The sequence below is a fragment of the Nyctibius grandis genome, chromosome 3 (assembly GCF_013368605.1).
Source record: "Nyctibius grandis isolate bNycGra1 chromosome 3, bNycGra1.pri, whole genome shotgun sequence".
NCBI classification, from domain to species: Eukaryota; Metazoa; Chordata; class Aves; order Nyctibiiformes; family Nyctibiidae; genus Nyctibius; species Nyctibius grandis.
Window position 1 is genome coordinate 4,267,381 of NC_090660.1, and position 23,656 is coordinate 4,291,036.

The 23,656-nt window shown below is 40.5% G+C and overlaps 1 protein-coding gene across 1 annotated transcript in view; it reads left to right on the top strand.

The window, feature by feature from the left end:
* NFX1 (nuclear transcription factor, X-box binding 1) overlaps positions 1–23,656 on the top strand; it is a 66,282-nt gene that overhangs the window by 12,424 nt on the left and 30,202 nt on the right. Inside the window, 7 exon segments of the mRNA XM_068396506.1 lie at positions 6,376–6,453; positions 8,698–8,803; positions 17,209–17,280; positions 18,348–18,487; positions 20,011–20,110; positions 20,238–20,455; positions 21,566–21,663. Of these exon segments, the coding sequence (XP_068252607.1) occupies positions 6,376–6,453; positions 8,698–8,803; positions 17,209–17,280; positions 18,348–18,487; positions 20,011–20,110; positions 20,238–20,455; positions 21,566–21,663 (812 nt within the window).

The following is a 23,656-nucleotide window of genomic DNA, read 5'->3' on the forward strand; positions in this document are numbered from 1 at the left end:
TAGTATTCTAGCTAAAATTAATTTCCAGGTTTGGATACATAAGTGTAAGATCACTCAGTGAAATCAGTGCATCAAGATGCAAAGCTCTGTGGCTGTGTTTTTTACACACCAAGAAATGTCTCATCTTCTCTTGACTGTGCTTGGCTGAGCAGTCAAACAGAAGCAGCACTCCAAGCATTAGTTGTCTGCTTTTACTCAACCACTTCTTAGTTCTGTTCTCAGATAAAGTAGTCCTGCAATCCATCAATGATGCCATGCAGTGAAATGAAATTCAGAGAAGACAGAAAGCTTCTGCCTTTTGTCATTAGCTTAAACTGTTTCAGATGCTTTGTATATACCACTTTTTGAAACTCTTACACCACTATGTTCTGCCCTTTGAATGCTTTAAGGCTGAATTGCAGCCTCTGTGCTGTGTTCAGTTGTGTGATGTAGACACACTCTGAAGACTGTAATGTTAATCTTGAATTAGTGATAATTTTTTCTGTACTCTGCTTGTTTAGCATTTAGCATTCTTCATGTGTCTTCTCTCTCTCTTTGGGCAGACCAAGGAAATATAGTCTGTCAGCTACTTCCAAATGTTTGAGAGAAGTTTTTACAGACTGTAAATCTCTTGCAGAAAATATTGGTTGCAAAGTTTTTGGATTTCTGAAGGTGCATAGACAGACCTCTGGGCAGGGCTGGTCACGCTTCACACTGACGGTAGAAAGGGAACAGACCTTTGAGCAAGACTGGGATCCTAAGCCAAACTGAGAGTGACTGCTGAGAAGCTTTATCTCCTAACTGTTTCTCTGTCACCTTCTTTGGAGCTGATTTATCTCCCTGAAACAGCTTATTGCTTGATCAAAAGAATATCTGCTTGTGGAAGGGAGATTTTGCTTATCTGTTAAGACAATGACCATAGATGCATGAATCCTGACAGCATTTCAAATAGCCATGTCTTCTGGCCATTTGCTTCTCTTATAAGAATTTCTGGACTAAATATGTTATTGTGTCCTGTGTATGAGAGAACTTGAGCTAATCATTAATTGAAGTTAAAGGTGGTGGCCTCAGTAGAACCGATTCCATAAATTCAGTAAGGCCTCTTCTCCCGGGCAACTAGCGATAGGACAAGAGGACACAGCCTCAAGCTTCGCCAGGGGAGGTTCAGGTTGGACATTAGGAAGAATTTCTTTTCAGAAAGGGTCGTTAGACATTGGAAGGGGCTGCCCAGGGAGGTGGTGGAGTCACCATCTCTGGATGTGTTTAAGAAAAGACTGGACATGGCACTTAGTGCCATGGTCTAGTTGACAGGGTGGTGTCAGGGCAACGGTTGGACTTGATGATCCCAGAGGTCTCTTCCAACCTGGTTGATTCTGTGACACTGATGCATATTTCTTGACCTGCAAGGCCCTGCTACCCTATCTTGATTAGAACTTGTACTTCAGAATGGATTTGTTTTATGGTAGGTTGTTTCAGTGTAGATTCTACTTTTCAGGCTTTGTAAAATGTTGAGGAATTCACTAGAACCCTGACAGTAATTATTGTCTACCGGAAGAGAAATAGGGTACTGTAATCTACCTAACTCAATAATTTGCTGTTTTTCTGGAAGAGGAAAAAAAATGTTTTTTTTTCTGGACATGATTTACTTTAAATCTTCTTGATTCTGCAAATGTTTTAATGAATTCCAGGAAATCTTATCTAATCTCAGCATTCAAACTTTTCACTGCTACATTTCACTTCCAGCCTTGTGAGATCAGTTTTGAGTATTCATTCTTTATGTATTTGAAGCAACTGAATGTTTCAGTGAAAGTGTCCCTGCCTTACAGCAGCTCTTATGACACATAGTAGGAGGCTGAAAGTATATATGTATACATAATTTCTCACAATTTTTTGTGATCACAGAATTGTATCAGAGAAATCCTGAATACTTGGATGAGGTAGAGAGCGTCCTTGGTGGGTTATCTTCTCACATAGTTCTGTCTTCCAGATCAACAGTAATGGGTATGTGTTACGAGGGAAAATTAGGTGTGGATCCCTCAGGGACAAGATGCAACACTCAGCAAGTAAAAGGTTTGGCTTTAATGAAAGTGTAGCATTACCATGGTGGGAACCCCAGGACATCAACGTTAATCAAATGGGGACCCAATGCAACGGAAACCTGCTCGGGAGTGAAGCTCAAAGGAGTGCACCGCAGGGATGAATAATAAAACTTGCACCAGTTAACATATCATACAAATGCAATGTCCTGTTTTGCTTATTAGCAAAGTTGCTGATGTAATGCAGGTGCTGGTGTCCAAATTCTGAGATCCACAGCTGGCCATCGGGTTGGCACCTGTGCAAAGGTGGGTGCAGATGAGGTGGGGAAGTGGACTATCCTGGGTTACCATGCCAGTGAGATAAAATGTGCTTGGGACTTTACATATTCAGGTGGGAAGAAGCGAAGAGTTATCCTGGGTTACCGTAACAAAGTCTCCTCGTACCGTATCTGTCTTCTCAGGGACTCTTTCAGATGTATTTTACTGCAGGTGTCTTCCCTCAGAGACCTCTTTGCCTTCTATTGTCTTGATGGTCATCTGAAAAATGACTTTTAGTTTGGCCAAGGCAGGTGAAAGAATCTCCTGGTTATCTGTGGGGAGTCATAGGACACTGCTCTATTCTTGGTCTACTTACATTAGACTTGTGGTTGACATCCAACGTTCAGTATTTCTACAGTGTAGACTGTCAGCGGCGCTCAGAACCAGAAAATGGATTTTCATTGTGTATTAGAGATGCCCTGGTAAGGAGGAGGAGAAGCTCTGCTAGTCATCACTTTGCCATCATGTGGAAAGATTCTTTCCTCTAAGGAAGAACATAACTTTTGCCTTAGCAATCTTTTTTACTAACATTTTGAGTTATGTCTTGGAGGAATGTGACCTTTAGATATTGCACAGCTAGGGTCAGTCTGGCAAAAATACCTGCATTGCACATAAATTCTTCTACTTTGTTATACTTATAAAGGGGAAATTGTTGTCTCTTGCACCCTTCCTTCTTCTGCTTCTTTTAAAAACTGATGCTTCAGTGGTGTTTGACTCGTGCCCTTACATTGATGGAATAAAAGTTTAAGCCATTTGTTCCCTTCTTTGTAGGAAAAGTAGTTCTACTGGTATTTTTATTTTGGCTGGAAGGATTGGAGATATTTGAGTTATTACAACTGTCTCTGTTCTGCTCCCTCTGCTGCCCTGATGAGCTAGCGGCCTGTACCAATCCAATATGGGCCTCTAAGATGCCTTCTGAGTTTTGGTGGTCAGAATATGAATCTACTTGCCTCTTTTTTTTTCTTTTTTTTCCTTCTTAAGCCATGCTGGTCAAGGGCTGAAGCCATTCTGTATGCCTTGGATATTACACAAATGTTGAAACTTTTTTTATTACTGGGGCGAAGGCTTTTCATTGTGTCTAGCTGAGAAGCCGAAGCAATAATTTATTCTGATACAGATGATCTCATTAGAGAACTGAATAAGACTATTTAGAAATGGTAATCTGCCAGTGTTGATTCTGGTATATTCTACTACAGTTGAAGTGACTGAAGTCTTCTGTTTGGAGTTCTTTTTATGTACCTAGCATTGTATATATGTTGAAAATTCACAGAATCACAGAATCAACCAGGTTGGAAGAGACCTCAGGGATCATCAAGTCCATCCGTTGCCCTGACACCACCCTGTCAACTAGACCATGGCACTAAGTGCCATGTCCAGTCTTTTCTTAAACACATCCAGAGATGGTGACTCCACCACCTCCCTGGGCAGCCCATTCCAATGTCTAATAACCCTTTCTGAAAAGAAATTCTTCCTAATGTCCAACCTGAACCTCCCCTGGCGAAGCTTGAGGCTGTGTCCTCTTGTCCTATCACTAGTTGCCCGGGAGAAGAGGCCGACTCCCACTCCACTACAACCTCCCTTCAGGTAGTTGTAGACTGCACTAAGGTCACCTCTGAGCCTCCTCTTCTCCAGGCTAAACAACCCCAGCTCCCTCAGCCGTTCCTCATAGGTCAGACCCTCCAGACCCTTCACCAGCTTGGTCGCCCTCCTCTGGACTCACTCCAACACCTCAACATCTTTCTTGAAGTGCGGGGCCCAGAACTGGACACAGGATTCAAGGTGTGGCCTCACCAGTGCCGAGTACAGAGGGACGATCACTTCCCTAGACCGGCTGGCTACACTATTCCTAATAGAGGCCAGGATTCGTGCTGTGCCGCTGCCTTTGGAAACGTAGACTTTTAGCATTCACTCTTTATTGCAGCAGATGTGTTTGGATCCTTTCTTATGTAACCACCTGTGACTCATCTAGGCAAGCATGTAAAGAGGAAAGTTGCTTGTTTGAAACTGCGTGTAAAGATCTCTAGTCTGAATATATAATTCCCAGCTCTTCTGACTCAAGGTCCTTTTGAGCCTCTTAATGCTTTAGGATTCTGGAAACTGAGGAGATCGTTCACAACAGGTATGCTGTAGGAAGGGGCAGGGTTCTGGGCATGCTACCACAGATAAAGATTTTTGTGGCTTGAAGTGCTGCAAATAGGGATGCTTGCAATATGAAAGTGTATGGAAAAAGTTTTGGTAAATAATAACAAGCAAGGAATGTTTTTATCCCAGAAGAAGGGAGAGGATAGTAAATACTAAAACAGTCTCTAGTAAATGGGAGTGAGGTGTGTTGATTTTGCTTAGACAACTGTCCTTTTGGTGTCTTTTGTTGGAGTTCTACCTACTTCTCTCCTATTCATGAGAAGATTCATGAGAGTGGAATGTTCATTCTGTAGGGTCATCCTCATTCTCACTTTCTTCACTACTCAGGATTTGTAAGGAGTGGTTGCAGGTCATTCTGTCCTACTGTAATTGCATCTGAATCCAAGAAGAAAATTTTATTTCTTGTAGTTTTTGGAGGAAAGCAACTGTGCATGTTCCTTATGGGTGGACCCACATGAATGTAGTTATGTCTTAGAGGGGCAAAGGATACTTAATCATTAAGAAGAACAAAATATATCTTTAAAGGCTGTTTTGCTTGGTAAAAGATTCCTTAGAAGGACGTTCACTGTACTCTAGAGAAACCGTTGCTTGTAGCGGACTAGGCGTCCTGCTATGGGAGAGGTGTTGATAGAGGCCTTCTGCTGGCCTCCTGAAGCTTTGATGATAGGCTTAACCTTCACAGCTTATGAAAAACGTAACATGGAATAATAATGAAGGAAATTATGTCATTAACATAGTAGTTAAGTATACTGTACAAAGAAATCCCATAGTGGATTCCTTAGCGTTTAGCATGCTAGCTCTGGGAGTAGCCACATGAGGTGCTGACAGCTTCATCAGCAGACGCCCCTTTCAGTCCCCTGCTGCCAGTTTTTACCTGTACCTTTTAACATTTCTCTCTGAGATGCTTCAGTTTGTAGCAGTCAAATAAAAAATCTTGGTCAGGAAATGCAGGTTGGTCTTGACCATGAAAATGAGTATGTTCCTTGTGCCACTGTCTTACAGCTCCTCAGCCCATAGTTGTACAGCTCTCTGCAGCAGTCTTGGTGGCACAGGGACTGAATTGCTTGGCTAAGAGAGACAATGAAGAACTAATCAGTTTATATTTATGTATTTTTATTTTTTTATATATATATTAAAAAAAAATCTCTCTCCTCCTTGCCCCCCTTTGTGTTCAGTAGTGCTCTCACACTGGTATTCTTCATAGCCAGGTACGTACTGGATGTGGGAAACATCTTCATGAATGTCACTTTCCTTACACTGAAGTCCTTCCTTTACTGCTAACCAATGCCCTCCTGAAATGCAGAAGCAAGAAAACTACTATTTAATAAAATACCAACTTGAAGAATAATGTCCTAGTCAATAGCTGGGCATTGTCACCTTTAATTAGAGTAGATTATTCTGGTTTATATAACACTAATTTATTCTGGACATGAAGCAATATTAAATTGGTCTTCTATAAAACACAAACTCCTAATGGGAGAAGATAATGAAAAGGAAAATACAGGTGGTGCTTAAGACTGTAGGTAATTATATTTTTCTCACTAATTTCCCACACTAACACTTTTTTCCTCACATCTTTAGATATGGTGAAGACTGTATTCTAGTAGAATGTCTTATAACAGGGTACATGATAATGGAAAAAGGGCAATTTTTAAATTTGTTCTTGCCTCTGTATAAAGTTGGAGCCTGGTCAAATGAAGTACCACTGCTGTGTTTATCTTGATGCTGTAGAAAATGCATTTTTATTAACCTGCTTTCTTACCACTTCTGAGTAAATGGGAAAACTTAGTTTGGTTGCAGGTGTGGTAAGAAACAAGGTGAGAACACTTATTCTACGTTTCCAAATTAACTCCTTTTTTGACTTCAAGTCATTTTTATCTGGTTTTTTTTTTTTGTACAGATGGTAATAGTGGTTGGAGATGCCCAGCTTGTCAGAATGCTTCTACGCAAGTTCCTAAAATTTACACTTGTTTCTGTGGTGAGTTCCTTGTTTGCTTTTGCAAAGAAAAACAATTTTGTCATTTTGATTCTTTTTTTTTTAATTTGAATTCCAATATTGCTCCTTGTTTGCCTACATCCCTGAAATTTAACCTTGTTTAAAACTTTATTGATACTGGAAGGTGGCTGCATAGAGAATCACACCTATGTTGCTTAAAACATTTAAAAAATGAAATACTAAATCATAAGTGATATTCTCTTATCACTACATAAAAATAGTGATTTTTATAGAATACTGGTAGAATTGGGCTGCTATCTTACAAGCTTTCCTTCCATAGAAGGACCAAAATAACCTGCATGTGTTATGTCTTTCGCTGTGGCAAGATACACCAAAATAATACACAATTTAAGCATACAGCTATCTAAACCTTTAAATTGATTTGGCAGTTTTGTCGTTTATTTTGATTGGGGACACATACAGGTTAAATAGGAAATAATATTCAGACTTTTCAGACCTTTATGTAGATACATGTTTAATAAAAGAGGTAAATGAAGTGAGTGCAACATTCACTAAGACATAAGTATATGACAAAATGGGAGAAATGAATTATGTTACTTCATTACATACATGCAAATAAATTTTGTTTGGGATTTATGCTTTTGAAATTTGTGTTGATGTCACGTAGCTTTTCCTTAAGTCAGAGTCACTGGAAAGTTTCACCTCACTTCCTACAAGACAGAATATTCTGGAATTGAGACAGAAACTGGGAGTCGGTGAACTTGCCCTAGACAAACTAGACTTATGCTGTAATAGGTAACCATTTTATCTGAAGTTCTCTTTATCTAAATGTGTCAGTGAGTCAGTAAAGAACAGTGCAATGCAGGTAAGACACTTTTTTTGTGTGGCAATGTGTGAAATCTTATGAGTATAGGAATAATAATTCAGTTAGGATGAATGTTTTGATTCCAAATGAAAATCACACTTTTAAGTCAGGTTGTCCATCTGTTAAATAGGACAGAAATTCTACCTAGTCTTAAAGACTGTTTCATAGTTTTGGGAGATTTACAGTAGGAATCTCAAGTTGTCCACAGGGTTAATAATAGCAGAGCACCATGTTGGAACATAAGACTTTAATCTTCTGTAGATAATTTTACATTAACGATGTGGCATTTGGACATCACCAGTTGCTTATGCAAAGCTATCTTCTATTTGATGCAAAATACTGTGTGTTGAGTATGGATTTTTTCACCATTCCATGAGGAAATTCCTAGCTTATTTTTCTTCTGAATCTTCTAATTTTCAGGATTTCCCTTGGTATTCAACTAGTTTAATTGAGACTCAGGTGAATAAATGCCTTCTGTGATGTTTATTCGTATTTTCCTAACTTGCTACTTGTAGAATATACAAAGGTGTACTAAAAGAGTTAAAATGATGTAACTGTGTCACCAAAAATACATTTTCTTGGTATTCATAATTGTGGCAACTCAATTTGTAACATTGGCTCAGTTGCTTCATTGTTAATTTAATTCCCCTCTTGCAGAGAGCCAAATTGGGTTTGCATGTGTTAACCGTGGCAATTAACTTTAACCCTGATGGTCATCTCATGCACTTAGAGCTGTGAGATTTGCTAACAGTATGTCAGATTAATTAAAATAAGGTTTCAGTGCTTATCTGAAATATAGATACTTGAAGTTAACATACTGGATTTATCACATCTTATTCAAGACTTCCTGCTGCATTCATCAAAATGTCAACCTTTAATGTTTAGATTTATGTAGGATCTACTTCTTTTTAGAGAAGTGACTTTTATAATTTACCCAGACATTTCATTCTGTGCCTGTTCCCCATCACCTTACCACCTAGATCTTATTTTCTGGGAATGGTGTCCTTTTTTTTTTCTTCTATGTTGAGGCAGCAAGGGAGTTTCACCCTTTAATTTTCTTACATACTATGCAACCTGACCAACTAAAGGAGGTTTTTTATTTTCTTGTATTTTATCAGTTTAATGTAAAATACCAGCTACCTACGTGCCTGCTGAGAGCATAGAAGGAAAGAATCTTCTGGAGCTTGATATTCCAGTGGCACTTACTTTTAAAGAAGCTGAGTATATATCAGCACTGAAAGCTGAGAAAAAAGCATAAAACATCTTGTGTCATTTTGTTTTTCAAAGAGGACTACTGCCAGTATTGAAAATAAAGCTTTTTCTTTTTGGTGTGATATTTTTCTCAAATCCAGTATTGTATTCAAGGAAGTAAATATGTTTTTGTCTTTGACATGGTTTAGGTAAGGTGCACAACCCTGAATGGAATAGAAATGAAATCCCACATAGCTGTGGGGAGCTTTGTGGAAAGAAGAGGCAGTGTTTGGACTGTCCACATCTTTGTAACATGTAAGTAAATGTTTATCGTGTGAATATTGAAATGATATAAAGAAAATCTCTGAAGACTGTATTTGGATATTTTTTGACTATAGGATATGCTTAGAGTTGTGTTTGGTTTATAGCTCAACTGAAGCCTGGAAGAAATGGAGGCCATTTGTGTTTGTATGTCTAAATCGAGTTCATATGAGAGAATGAACAGAAGGTCAGCAACAATAGTTTTAGCAACATTTCCATCATATTTTAGGAGCTGCCTGACTTGGTTCCAAGAACTTTCGTTGAAGTAGAGATATAAGAGTGAACAGAAGTAATTTTAAACGTGTATCTGGTGGTCCACCAGATGTTTTTAGGTGCTGCTTTTCCTGTAGTAGAGTTTGTATATGTTAATCTAAGAGCAGTGGTACTTTGTTAAACTGAAGGACCGCTTACTTTCTATCCTTTGTTTCTTTTTCTTTTCTTTGGCTTGTAAACTGTTGAGGATAAGAGAGCATTATTTGTATTTATCTATTTGTTGAGACCACTAGATGGTTGAATCAGAATCCGTCATGGAGATCTTAATCAGTATATGTAACTCTGTTTTTGTTAACATTTATTGGTATAATTCAATGAAGAGGGGCAAAGAAGAATCACAGAATCACAGAATCAACCAGGTTGGAAGAGACCTCTGGGATCATCGAGTCCAACCGTTGCCCTGACACCACCCTGTCAACTAGACCATGGCACTAAGTGCCATGTCCAGTCTTTTCTTAAACACATCCAGAGATGGTGACTCCACCACCTCCCTGGGCAGCCCATTCCAATGTCTAATAACCCTTTCTGAAAAGAAATTCTTCCTAATGTCCAACCTGAACCTCCCCTGGCGAAGCTTGAGGCTGTGTCCTCTTGTCCTATCGCTAGTTGCCCGGGAGAAGAGGCCGACTCCCACTTCACTACAACCTCCCTTCAGGTAGTTGTAGACTGAGCAATTCTGTTTTCAGTTTTGGATGTTTTCCTTTAGATCTTTTTTTAGTAGCATGATGGTATTATATTGATAAGATTACGAGCATTAGGCAAGCTTTTTCAATATAAAAATATGCTTGCTAGTAAGAAAAATAAATTATATGTCGTTCCTGGTATATCTAGCTTCACTTTTCATGTATGGAAGTTGGACCATAATTTGTATTTCTGTTTTGAGAAATTTTTTATCGTCACAAGCAATTGTTTCTGCTTTTGGTACACAGTCAAAAACTTCTGTCGTTCCAATGAATAGGTTGTCATCTTACACTTTTTCCAAGGTTTAGTAAAACTCAGAACTTTACTAGAACTTTACTCTGAACTTTTTATTTAATGTGTTGTGTGTCAAACCTATTTCAACATCTTGTTGAGTAAAAGAATGTTTCTTTACTCTTTAATACTTCTTTCCCACATGTGAAAATATTATATTAGATTTCTTTTCAGACTGTCATTTCAGCACTATAGCTGTTTTCTTAAGTCGTCATCATACTAGATCCTCTTTGCTGTGGTTTGCAGGGTAAAACTGAAACACAGCTCAGCTTTCAGACTACACGATGTAGCTGATATCCTGATTCAGGAAAACACTGGTTCTCTTGGAGGCCAGCTGCTGGCCTCCATCTCAGGAGAGGCATGTGTCCGTGGAGGATTTTTTTGCCCGATCAGAAATAAGTAGACTCCTTAACTACTTTAACTCCCTGACTGCAATTTGCTAACTGACAAACTTCCCTATACTGCTTGCAAGAAACAGCTGTTCTTTTCCTCATTCTTTCCTGTCCCAGTCTACAGCAGAGGCTTAGTCTCTGGCATTCTTTTCTGGGAACTCTTCTGAACAGTGGTGGCAATATTGTGCCTATTGCAAGCCAAGTAGTCCCTGGTAGTCTGATCTGCATCAAGAGCTGTGAAAACTGGGACCTTTTAAAGTCCCAATTTGCTACCAGTTTTAAGTTGTAGCAAATTTGAAGTGTTGTCATTCAGCTAGTTCCACATGAGTAAAACCATGCTTAGATCATCCAGTCCTGAAGGTAAGGAAATAGCAAGGGTGCAGGTCAAGATAATGGGTGTTTTTGGCACTCTCTGACTTGTGATAGTGATCTGGAGAGGAATGCACTTTCAGCATCAGTGTTTCCCAGTTTTGGACATTCCTTGGTATATGTTGGATACTTCTTCCTCCCATGGGAGTATCGTCGGTATTTATGAGGGGACACACTGCCTCCATCTGCTATATCAAAAAGCAAGTAGAAACCTGGTTCCCTGTTGCAGTATCAGGAAGTGGTGGAGTTAGAGGTGTGGAACTTTATAACCTGAATGCGTCTTTGGCAGTCTATCTTACCAGCTCCTCCCCACTGAACAACCTCAACGCATCTAGCAGTCCGGATCTGTATCTGGGCTGAGATTTTCCTCAAGAGAGTACTCAAAGGTGGACTTTGTTGCCATCAGGGCCAGGAGTCTGTTTCATGGTTCTTGCTTGAGTTTAGATGATCTCAGAACTCTTTCTTGCAAGCACTTGCTTCTTTGGATTGTGGATCTCCTGTATGCCTTTTTCCTCTGCTCCCACAGGTTCCCATAAGGTGATAAGGTTTGAACCAGAAATGCCATTCTGCTCACTGAGATCCTAAAAGCTTTTTTTTTTATGCACACCCCCACGCCCCAGTCAAATATTTCATGTCATTGTCAAGACCTTCTACCTTACAGTGTGACAGGACAATGAGTTCTCTGGGGTAAACTATTCACGCTCCTATCAAATCTGTGTGACTTTAGTTAATAGTAGTGATGTGTCCATTGTTATGGGCAGTGCACTGAGTCTGGTGTGGTGTCTGAGTCTTGGTGTGGCTTTCTTGATGTTGCCGTTTCTCCAGTATTTAATCCCATCTATTCTGGGAAACCCTTTGCAGTTGAAGTATGTGAGACACTCATTTAAAGTCCAGCTCCATCCGTTGTCTTCCAGTTGAACAGACCTCTGTATCGTCCATGAGCCTCTGACAGAGCTAATCTGGTGAACCCTGTTGTGAACCCTATTCATTGGTGAGCCTTGAATCTGAGTCTTGAGGAGCCTGCTTTTTGAGTCATGGGATTCTTGCTTAGTTTCTTATCTTTCTTTGTGGTTATTGCAACAACAATCAGAGTATGGGAGATTTAGCTATCCCCTCCTCTTTATGTCAGAATTATTTATGCAGAGCCTAGCAACAGAATCTGAATTGCAGTATTATCTAAGTTTGCAGAAACCACATACCATGTATCTACACTGCAGCTAGCTGATATGATGCTACCAGGATCAAACAAACATCATCCCTTTTTCACAGAATCACAGAATGTTAGGGATTGGAAGGGACCTCGAAAGATCATCTAGTCCAATCCCCCTGCTGGAGCAGGATTGCCTAGATCATGTCACACACGAACGCGTCCAGGCGGGTTTTGAATGTCTCCAGAGGAGACTCTACAACCTCTCTGGGCAGCCTGTTCCAGTGTTCAGTTACCTTCACTGTAAAGAAGTTTTTCCTCATATTTATGTGGAACCTCCTGTGTTCCAGCTTGCACCCATTGCCCCTTGTCTTGTCAATGGATGTCACTGAGAAGAGCCTGGCTCCATCCTCATGACACTTGCCCTTTACATATTTATAAACATTAATGAGGTCACCCCTCAGTCTCCTCTTCTCTAAGCTAAAGAGACCCAGCTCCCTCAGCCTCTCCTCATAAGGGAGATGTTCCACTCCCTTAATCATCTTCGTGGCTCTGCGCTGGACTCTCTCTAGCAGTTTCCTGTCCTTCTTGAACTGAGGGGCCCAGAACTGGACACAATATTCCAGATGTGGCCTCACCAGGGCAGAGCAGAGGGGGAGGAGAACCTCTCTTGACCTGCTGACCACACCCCTTCTAATACAGCCCAGGATGCCATTGGCCTTCTTGGCCACAAGGGCACACTGCTGGCTCATGGTCATCCTGCTGTCCACTAGGACCCCCAAGTCCCTTTCCCCTACGCTGCTCTCCAAAATACTTTGTGCAGTGATTAGTTTTCCCAAGAAAACATTGAAAATATGGGGATTTTCTGCCCGCTGTGTTTCCTGAGTAGGAAATGAGACCTTCAGTTAAATCAGACGGTGGCAAATTCAGGATGCATCAAATGCATTCTGCTGTGCAGGGCATCTCCTTGCAAGAAACTGATGCAAATAATAAGATTCTACAAATCCTGATATGGGTAATAAGAATGTCTAGAGCTCTCAGCATCACATAAACGCTTTTGGAAAGGATATTAAATCTCATACACTGGTTAAGAGAGATTAGGATAACAGCCAGGTTTCAGGCAAGAAGTGTGTGTATGTGGGGGTGTCTAATTGGTCATAGTTTTCTACTTTGCAGTGTTAGACCATAATTTTTGAGGCCTTTGTCTCTAAGCACTGTCTAAAGTGATGTAATGAGATGTATGCATCCAGCATATTGTCAGTTTGAATCAGAGCTATGTTTCCTTAGGTTTTCTGACCCTGGTGGTTATGGCTTTCAAATTATTTGGCATCTCATTTACACTTGTAAGAAATGCCTGAAATTGGTGCTCAAGTTAAAAAATGAGCTTACAGAGACACAGCAGTTCTTCAGCCTACTGTTGCCTGTAACCATCTTACCCCTATGTGTTGATCCCCTTTGTACCACCAGAACAAATGATTTTCTACTGAAGTGGTATTTTGGTTATTCATTTCTATTTTGGGTTTTGGGGGTTTGCTCGTTAACCCCCCCGCAACCTTGCATATGGATTTTTTTTATGGTTGGCCAATTTCCAACTATATTTCCTCAATCTGACTTTGTTTTTTAAATGTAGATGTCATTGTGTTAATCTCCTTTCCATGGTGTAGAGTTTAGTTGGATGCTTCTGTTAAGTGTGGCACTAGCTAGCCCGTTTTGGTGAAACTGAGTGAGGCTAATTTACACAGAATCACAGAATGTTAGGGATTGGAAGGGACCTCGAAAGATCATCTAGTCCAATCCCCTGCCGGAGCAGGATTACCTAGATCATGTCACACAGGAACGCGTCCAGGTGGGTTTTGAATGTCTCCAGAGAAGGAGACTCCACAGCCTCTCTGGGCAGCCTGTTCCAGTGTTCAGTTACCCTCACCGTAAAGAAGTTTTTCCTCATATTTATGTGGAACCTCCTGTGTTCCAGCTTGCACCCATTGCCCCTTGTCCTGTCAAGGGATGTCACTGAGAAGAGCCTGGCTCCATCCTCATGACACTTGCCCTTTACATATTTAGAAACATTAATGAGGTCACCCCTCAGTCTCCTCTTCTCTAAGCTAAAGAGACCCAGCTCCCTCAGCCTCTCCTCATAAGGGAGATGTTCCACTCCCTTAATCATCTTTGTGGCTCTGCGCTGGACTCTCTCTAGCAGTTCCCTGTCCTTCTTGAACTGAGGGGCCCAGAACGGGACACAATACTCCAGATGCGGCCTCACCAGGGCAGAGTAGAGGGGGAGGAGAACCTCTCTTGACCTGCTAACCACACCCCTTCTAATACAGCCCAGGATGCCATTGGCCTTCTTGGCCGCAAGGGCACATTGCTGGCTCATGGTCATCCTGCTGTCCACTAGGACTCCCAGGTCCCTTTCCTCTACGCTGCTCTCCAACAGGTCTGTCCCCAACTTGTACTCATAGGTAATTTACACTATCTCAGAAACACACATTATCAAAACTTGGAAATGTTTGGAAATTAATTGCATGGTACTCCTGTAACAGAGGGAATCTTGCTATAAGACTGCAGTGTACTATTATAGGTATTTACAACTTAAAAATACCTGTGATCAGTATAAATTGCTGTTGTGTGGTGTAGTATCATCTGAAAGCGTGCTAAGACTGGCCTCATGGAAGCAACGTTAACATTGCTTGAATATGACAGTGTTGAGGAAAATAATATACCAGGTAGAAAACTTAATGTGACAAGATTTCTGAAGATTATGTGTCTTCTCCCTTTTCCAAGTTATTACTTTGATCATAGTATTTTGAGTTCATGTCTACTTTTAATCTGATTCTTAAGTTTGTAAGTTGGCATCCAGCCTTTAGAATCCTACGTGGGTCTGTGAGAATTGAAGTCAAGACTCTGAAATATGTATGTCCTTCTACGAGAGGTTTTCTGTTGCAGAATGTGCAAGTTAATTCTTATTGTCTGAAGTCCCACAATACAGTTTTAATTAATTTAACGATTTTGCTTTCTTCCCATTTCCCTCTGTATAGTGTTTTCCCTGCTCCATCCAGTTTTGCTCTTTTCTCCGTTTCCTCGTGACTGCTTCTTTAACTCTTCATCATGTCATAAAACTGACCTATCAAAAAAGGAGGGTTGTGGTTTCTTTGGTTGTTTGGTTTTGTTTGTTTTGGGTTTTTTTTGCGTTTTGTTTTTTTTTTTTTTTTTTTTTTTGTGTTGAATTGGTTTATCATGTAATGGCTTGGCTTTACTGTTAGAGCTGGCATGAGCTGGGTGATAGATTAGGCCTTGTTGTCAACTGGGAGGAGTGGTAGAGGAAGAAGGGAGCCAGACCACTGTTGATAAACTGCTGACATGACTAGATTATATTCCATATGAGTGTCCATGTGCACTGTCAGCAAGTTCACTCATGACACCAAACTGGGAGGAGTGGCTGACACACCAGAAGGCTGCGCAGCCATTCAGAGAGACCTGGACAGGCTGGAGAGTTGGGCGGGGAGAAATTTAATGAAATATAACAAGGGCAAGTGTAGAGTCCTGCATCTGGGCAAGAACAACCCCATGTATGAGTCCAAGTTGGGGACAGACCTGTTGGAGACCAGCGTAGGCGAAAGGGACCTGGGGGTCCTAGTGGACAGCAGGATGACCATGAGCCAGCAGTGTGCCCTTGTGGCCAAGAAGGCCAATGGCATCCTGGGGTGTATTAGAAGGGGTGTGGTTAGCAGGTCGAGAGAGGTTCTCCTTCCCCTCTACTCTGCCCTGGTGAGGCCGCATCTGGAATATTGTGTCCAGTTGTGGGCCCCTCAGTTCAAGAAGGACAGGGAACTGCTAGAGAGAGTCCAGCACAGAGCCACGAAGATGATTAAGGGGGTGGAACATCTCCCTTATGAGGAGAGGCTGAGGGAGCTGGGTCTCTTTAGCCTGGAGAAGAGGAGACTGAGGGGTGACCTCATTAATGTTTCTAAATATGTAAAGGGCAAGTGTCATGAGGATGGAGCCAGGCTCTTCTCAGTGACATCCCTTGACAGGACAAGGGGCAATGGGTGCAAGCTGGAACACAGGAGGTTCCGCATAAGTATGAGGAAAAACTTCTTTACAGTGAGGGTGACTGAACACTGGAACAGGCTGCCCAGAGAGGTTGTGGAGTCTCCTTCTCTGGAGACATTCAAAACCCGCCTGGACGCGTTCCTGTGTGATATGATCTAGGCAATCCTGCTCCGGCAGGGGGATTGGACTAGATGATCTTTCGAAGTCCCTTCCAATCCCTAACATTCTGTGATTCTGTGACTATAGTAACTGGTGTACTAATTGGTACCTATGTAGTGACTGTACCTGAGGAATTTAGTAATTACCATGGAATTGGGTATTCTGTGTTTATGGGGTTTTTTTGGTGGTTTTTTTTTTTTTTTCCCTTCTTTTGGCGAGGACATCTGGGCTGATCAGTCCTGGCCGATAATAATTGCTCCACATGAGAGTTGCTGTGTTTGCAAAGGAAGGGAACTGGGAGCTGGCTAAGGAAGAGTGCAGACAAGTTAGTTAAGTATAATTTAACAAACCTGCGTTTGTCTGTGCCCAACAGAGGTCTTACATGCAGATAGGGACCATCTAGTGTTTCTTGAAGTAGGAAGTGAGATCTGATAATCAAGTAAAGGACTGGCATTGATGACACTCACAGGAGATAGCACTTGATGGTAACAAAGAAAACTGAGGCAGGCTTGCATCTTCCACACATATCCCTCACAGGAAGAGGAGCAACAACTCTTACTGGTGGCACTAGAAATGCTGACTTCAAAGGTAAACCCACGAACACAAAAGAAGATATTCATAGAGAAGTTTTTGTCTCTAATCTATTAAAGGTCACTGAAGAAAGAAATGTATTAATGGTTTGGACATGTGATGTTTTAGTGTTACCACTGAGTTGATGCATGTCTGCTGGTGAAATGCAAAGTATGAAACGTATTAGTAGCACTGTTACTATTGATCTGACAGCAACAGGAATACTGACCTTTTCCTTCAACGTCAGTGACATTTGAGTCTGATGCAACTGTAATAATTAATATTTTTTTCTTGCATTAATAATGCTTTCATACTCTGCAGGAGTGTAGGTGGCTTTTATAATGTTCTGATAAGGCACTACAGATTGGGTCATGGTGAATTGTTTCTCTGGGAATTGTTTCTCTGGGAGTGTAGTAAAGCTAAAGTTAACTTTACAATTTTGTTTGCTTTTTTGACTTACTTTTAAGCCTGTGCCATCCAGGACCTTGCCCTTCATGCCCAGCCTTTGTGACAAAAACATGTGAATGTGGACAAACAAGGTGAGAATGCTTCTATTATACAAACAAAAGTTTATATAAGAATAGTTTATTAGAAGTTTATATAATAAAATTTTTCTTTCTTGTAGTTCATTAAAAGTTTACAGAATAAAGTTTATTCTGAGCTGTAACTTTTATTTGTGCACTAAAAAAGATTTTCAGACTTCTACAGTTATTTCTGAAAGTTTGAATGCAATATTAGGTGGTCTTAATTTTTCAAAAGAAGGTACAGCTATTTTTCTGTGGCAGTATTTGTAGTTGAAAGCATTTTGTCTTCAGTAGGAAAATGGATTGGTTGTAGATTACTGAATTCTATTTTACATAGTAAGATCACCTCCTTTTTTTTTTTATTCTAGCTATTCCTTGCATTTAAAAGTTTAAGAGATGCAACCAACTTTAATTTATGATTTTTTCCCAGGTGCCAGCTACTTTCACCAGATTGCTGATTTTTATAATACTGCATTTGATACTTGCTTCTAAATAGCATTTTTTTTGTATGTACTGTATCAGCATCCAAGATGTATGGTATGGCACCTCTGACTTTTAACATGTTTTAAAGTTACTATTTCAAATGTACATTTTACAGCCACTGTATGAGGCCAGCCAGAAAGGAAAAAGAGGAAAATTTACTGTTGTGTCCCAATTTTTTAACAATTTAATTGAAAAACCCAACTCTTTTCATAGACTGCTGACTCACTATTAAGGCCTGCATCCCTATCTTCGTTGTGCTCAGTGGACTTAGGATCGTTTAAGTCTTTAGAAAGATGATTGTAATAGAAATATCTGCTCTTGTGGCACAATGCATAATCATACATTAAGTTAAATTATAGTGTCACCTTTTTTTTCCATTTTGTTTGAGAGAAAATTCTGTAGACTCACTGCTAAGTGTCCTACTTTAGGGGGGTAGGAGAGGGGAAGAATAGGGGGGTTATTTTATAAAAACTCTTTCATTAATAAGTTAAACTCCCTTTCAAAGGCTTTGGCATTTTACTGAGAAAGTATTTTCCTTTATAATAAATGCTCTATAGATATTAAGGTAGCTGACAGACTATGATGTTATTTCTCTCCAGTCATTCGGTTCGTTGTGGCCAGTCAACAAAAATTCATTGTTCTAATGTATGCGGAAATACTTTAAACTGTGGTAAGCACAGCTGTACTCAAGTGTGCCATGCAGGAAAATGTTCACCTTGCCAATTAACAGTACAGCAAGGTAAGTACTGGAATGCCTTATTTATATCCACTCTATACTACAAAAACAAGAGGGTCAAAAAAAAACAGTACCAAGAGGCAAGTGCTTTCCTTTTACTTAACAAAACCAAAACCTATAGCTAGAATGTTTAAAAAATGGAAAATGTTTCACCATCACTATATATTTAAATAAGAATATAAACATGACAAGAAAGAATCCTGCCAAGATGATGAGGCTGTTGGAGCATGTGCCCTATTAGGACAGGCTGGTGGTACTGGACTTGAGAAGGCTGAGTAGTGGCCTGTCAATAGCTAATAGGAGGTAATCAAGAAAGATGTTGTGTTGGAGTGAGTCCAGGGGAGGGCAACCAAGCTGGTGAAGGGTCTGGAGGGTCTGACGTACGAGGAACGGCTGAGGGAGCTGGGGTTGTTTAACCTGGAGAAGAGGAGGCTCAGAGGTGACCTTATTGCGGTCTACAACTACCTGAAGGGAGGTTGTAGTGAAGTGGGAGTTGGCCTCTTCTCCCAGGCAACTAGCGATAGGACAAGAGGACACAGCCTCAAGCTTCACCAGGGGAGGTTCAGGTTGGACATTAGGAAGAATTTCTTTTCAGAAAGGGTCATTAGACATTGGAAGGGGCTGCCCAGGGAGGTGGTGGAGTCACCATCTCTGGATGTGTTTAAGAAAAGCCTGGACATGGCACTTAGTGCCATGGTTTAGTTGCCATGGTGGTGTCAGGGCAATGGTTGGACTCGATGATCCCAGAGGTCTCTTTTCTTCCAACCTAAAAAAAAAAAAAAAAAAAAGGAGAGAGACAGGCTGTGCATGGGGGAGGGCCTAAGTAGAAATGTTATAACTGGCTATAAGAAAGACTCTTTTCTTGGAAACTTGGGTCCTGAAAACCTCCAACTGAAGAAAACACTGAGTACTGTGGTCTGATCTCATTGCTGACTCTGCTTTAAGTAAGGGCTTGGACTAGCTGATCCCCTGAGGGCCCTTCTGACCTGAATTGTCCTATGAGCCTACTTAATCTTTTACTATAATTCTGAAACTTGATTAAACAGTACATGGAAGAAGAACAGAAACGGGAAAGCACACTTCAACAAGCTCCTCATGGTTTCTGTTAAAATTTCTTACTTGGTCTTGAATGGAAATTAAATTGTCCAAGTATGTGTGCCAGTATACAAATACGTTTCGTTGAACAGTTTATACAGAAAATTGCAAGTTAATATTCTCAGCTTTTAAGGTAATAATTAACTTGTTATGTATATGGCTTTAATAAGTAAGCTTTTTGTGCAGGTAGTACTTCCCCTTTAGTTTTTATGTCCTTATCAAAACAAATAAAACAGGAATTCCAGCTTCTGTAGGACTGAGAACCCTCTGTTGCTGAAATAAATCTAAAGAGCAGCAACTTCATTATCTTTCTAAAAACTTACTGTAACAATTTTTCACATTTTACCTTTTTATATTTGCTGTGCTGCTGGAGGCGTTTTGTCACTGATATTCTCTTGTGTTGTTTTCTGTGGAATATTGCTTTCTTTCAGTGTGTTACTGTGGAAGCAACTTTAAAGAAGTATTGTGTGGGACAAAGGAAGAATTCTCTGATGGATTTGGGAATTTTTCATGTCAGAATATATGTGGCAAGTAAGGTCACTCTAATTTAGGCTTTTGAAAAGAAAAAGGTCATTTTATTCATAGTCAATGATCATGATACTCTTAAATAATTCCTTTTTTTTTTTGTTTGTTTCTTTGGTTTTGTTTTTTTTCACAGAAAATTAAATTGTGGGAGGCACAACTGTACGCAAGTATGCCATCCTCAGCCTTGCCAGCTCTGTCCACGACTTCCACAAGTAGTGTATCGCTGTCCCTGTGGTCAGACTCCTCTCAGCAAGTTACTGGAACTAGGATGTGTTGAACGTAAAATATGCACAGACCCTATTCCATCATGTGGAAAAACATGTGGCAAACCTCTTTCTTGTGGTAGCTATGGTAATTAGAACTTTCTGCAGCAGAGTATTCAGACTATCTCATTGTTTTTTTTAAAAAAAATAAAGTGGTCCTTAACTGTTTCATTTCAAGAAATAAATATTTGATTAGTGATTTTGGGTTTTAACTGAACTGAGTGCTAAAGCCACTTCAGAGCCTGCAATCTGGCCGTTTGTTCATAATGATACCTTAAAATCAGGAACTATATTTGTCTAGAAAGCACTAACACTACTAGCCTTTTAGATTTTCTTTACATGCACCTTTCCTATATTGGTAGAGGAATAGAGCTGCAGGAATTTCCAAAGATTAGTATGTCCTGATGTCTTTTAAAAGCCCACCTAGATCTTTGACTTTCATGTGGAGACTAGTAGAGATAAATGACTTTGTTCAAATGCTTCCAGTAAATATTTGTTTCTTGCTGCCCTAAGAGGGTCATGAAGTAAAAAGTAGCATTGGAAAATTGGAGAAAGTTACGTGCAGAAGCAATTTGGCGCTTCAATGAGTGTGTTAGGAACTCAAGTATATTTAACTGTGAGATTGTGTGAAGCTCCAGTTTTACAGACTACATATTTAATCATGATTTGTTAGACTTTAGAGAGGAGAGAGACCAACGCTGTCAAGATGAGGGCTTCTTATTAATGACTGATCCATTCCATCAGTCCAAAGACAACAAGTAGAAAGGGAATGAGTAAGTTAGCTTTTAGCTGAATTTCAGTTAACCTAGTAAGTGAAACATGGAAGGTATGCATAGTAAGTCATTCTTTTGGGCTGAAAAGGAAGAAAAAGTGACTTAAAATTCCTGGAACTTGGGTAAGACAGTATCACACAAAATCTTTTTTTTTTATATGTTAATGTAAAAAATATTTTAAATGTCTGCATTTTCAGTGTTAATTGTAGACCTGAAACTCTAGCCTATAGATTCAGGATTAAAAAGCTGAAAATAATGGCAAAATTTTATGCACATTTAACTCAAAATAGTTAATTTGTTTGGAAACCCAGCTGCACATAAGCTTAGTATTTTTGACCAGTGATGCTCCTAATAAATACGAAGTTCCAGGTTGTGGACTTTATTTTTTTTATTAATTCTTAACCTTTGTATTTTCATTCTGCTAGAGTTCATTCATACATGTGAAAGCCTTTGCCATGAAGGAGACTGTAGACCATGTTCTCACACATCAAATATTTATTGTAGGTGTGGCTTCAAAAAAAAGGTGAGTGTATAAAGTTTGACCATGGAAACCTTTGTTGTTTTTTAAAGCTGTGGAGAAAAAGGAGCTGAAGTAGTTAAAACTTTATGTTAATAGCTTGTAGATTTGTTGCAGAATTTTTTGGAGACAATATGAAGTTTTTACTGGTCCCCATTCTTCATACATTTGTATAGTGACCCAGCAGATTCTCAGCGACTGTTATATAATGATTAGTATAATTTAAAGCTATGCTACTTTCCATAATCATAGCTTTGAAATCTTTGGCTGCCATCACAGGAGCCTTGATGACTTTTCTGACCTGTTCTTTATCATAAGTAGAGATGGCTTCTGAATACATAAGTCTATAAGTACATAGAAATGACTGAGACTTTGTCTGAGGCTGGAACAATTTTCTCCTGCAAGTTTGCTGAAGGTAGTTATGGGGTAGAAGGCTTCAGATGAACTACCTGAAGGGAGGTTGTAGTGGGGTGGGAGTCGGCCTCTTCTCCCAGGCAACTAGCGATAGGATAAGAGGACACAGCCTCAAGCTTCGCCAGGGGAGGTTCAGGTTGGACATTAGGAAGCATTTCTTTTCAGAAACGGTCATTAGCCATTGGAATGGGCTGCCCAGGGAGGTGGTGGAGTCACCATCTCTGGATGTGTTTAAGAAAAGACTGGCCATGGTACTTAGTGCCATGGTCTAGTTGACAGGGTGGTGTGAGGGCAATGGTTGGACTCGATGATCCCAGAGGTCTCTTCCAACCTGGTTGATTCTGTGATTCTGAGATTATATTTCATTTTGAGGCCTGAAACAAAGTAGTGAGGTTTGGGTTTTAGTTTAGGCAGCTTCTCAGACACCAGAAATCTGCTTCTTGAAAAAGTACGAGTGAACTACAGTGATAATTTAAATCAGTTGTGAAAAATGTGATGCTCAGAAGTGACAACTCAGAATGTAAAGTTGTGATGACTGAAAGTTTAAATGTAATTGATCAACAATGTGCTTTTCATCCATCACCTTTTTTTTTCATGTTGAGGTCTTTAATCTAGGTAAAACTACTTTGATCATGAGATTTGACTTCACTCTTTTTTCCCCCTCCTTTTTTCCCCCTCCTTTTTTCCCCCTCCTTTTTTCCCCCTCTTTTTTTCCCCCTCCTTTTTTCCCCCTCCTTTTTTCCCCCTCCTTTTTTCCCCCTCCTTTTTTCCCCCTCCTTTTTTCCCCCTCCTTTTTTCCCCCTCTTTTTTTCCCCCTCCCTTTGTCCCCCTCCTATTTTTCCCCCTCCTTTTTTTCCCCCTCCATTTTTTCCCCCTCCTTTTTTTCCCCCCCTCCTTTTTCTCCCCCTCCTTTTTTCCCCCTCCTTTTTTTCCCCCTCCTTTTTTCCCCCTCCTTTTTTCCCCCTCCTTTTTTCCCCCTCCTTTTTTCCCCCTCCTTTTTTCCCCCTCCTTTTTTCCCCCTCCTTTTTTCCCCCTCCTTTTTTCCCCCTCCTTTTTTCCCCCTCCTTTTTTCCCCCTCCTTTTTTCCCCCTCCTTTTTTCCCCCTCCTTTTTTCCCCCTCCTTTTTTCCCCCTCCTTTTTTCCCCCTCCTTTTTTCCCCCTCCTTTTTTCCCCCTCCTTTTTTCCCCCTCCTTTTTTCCCCCCTCCTTTTTTCCCCCCTCCTTTTTTCCCCCCTCCTTTTTTCCCCCCTCCTTTTTTCCCCCCTCCTTTTTTCCCCCCTCCTTTTTTCCCCCCTCCTTTTTTCCCCCCTCCTTTTTCCCCCCCTCCTTTTTTCCCCCCTCCTTTTTTCCCCCTCCTTTTTTCCCCCCTATTTTTTTCCCCCCTCCTTTTTTCCCCCCTCCTTTTTCCCCCCCCTCCTTTTTCCCCCCCTCCTTTTTCCCCCCCTCCTTTTTCCCCCCCTCCTTTTTTCCCCCCCTCCTTTTTCCCCCCCTCCTTTTTCCCCCTCCTTTTTTCCCCCTCCTTTTTTCCCCCTCCTTTTTTCCCCCTCCTTTTTCCCCCCCTCCTTTTTCCCCCCCTCCTTTTTCCC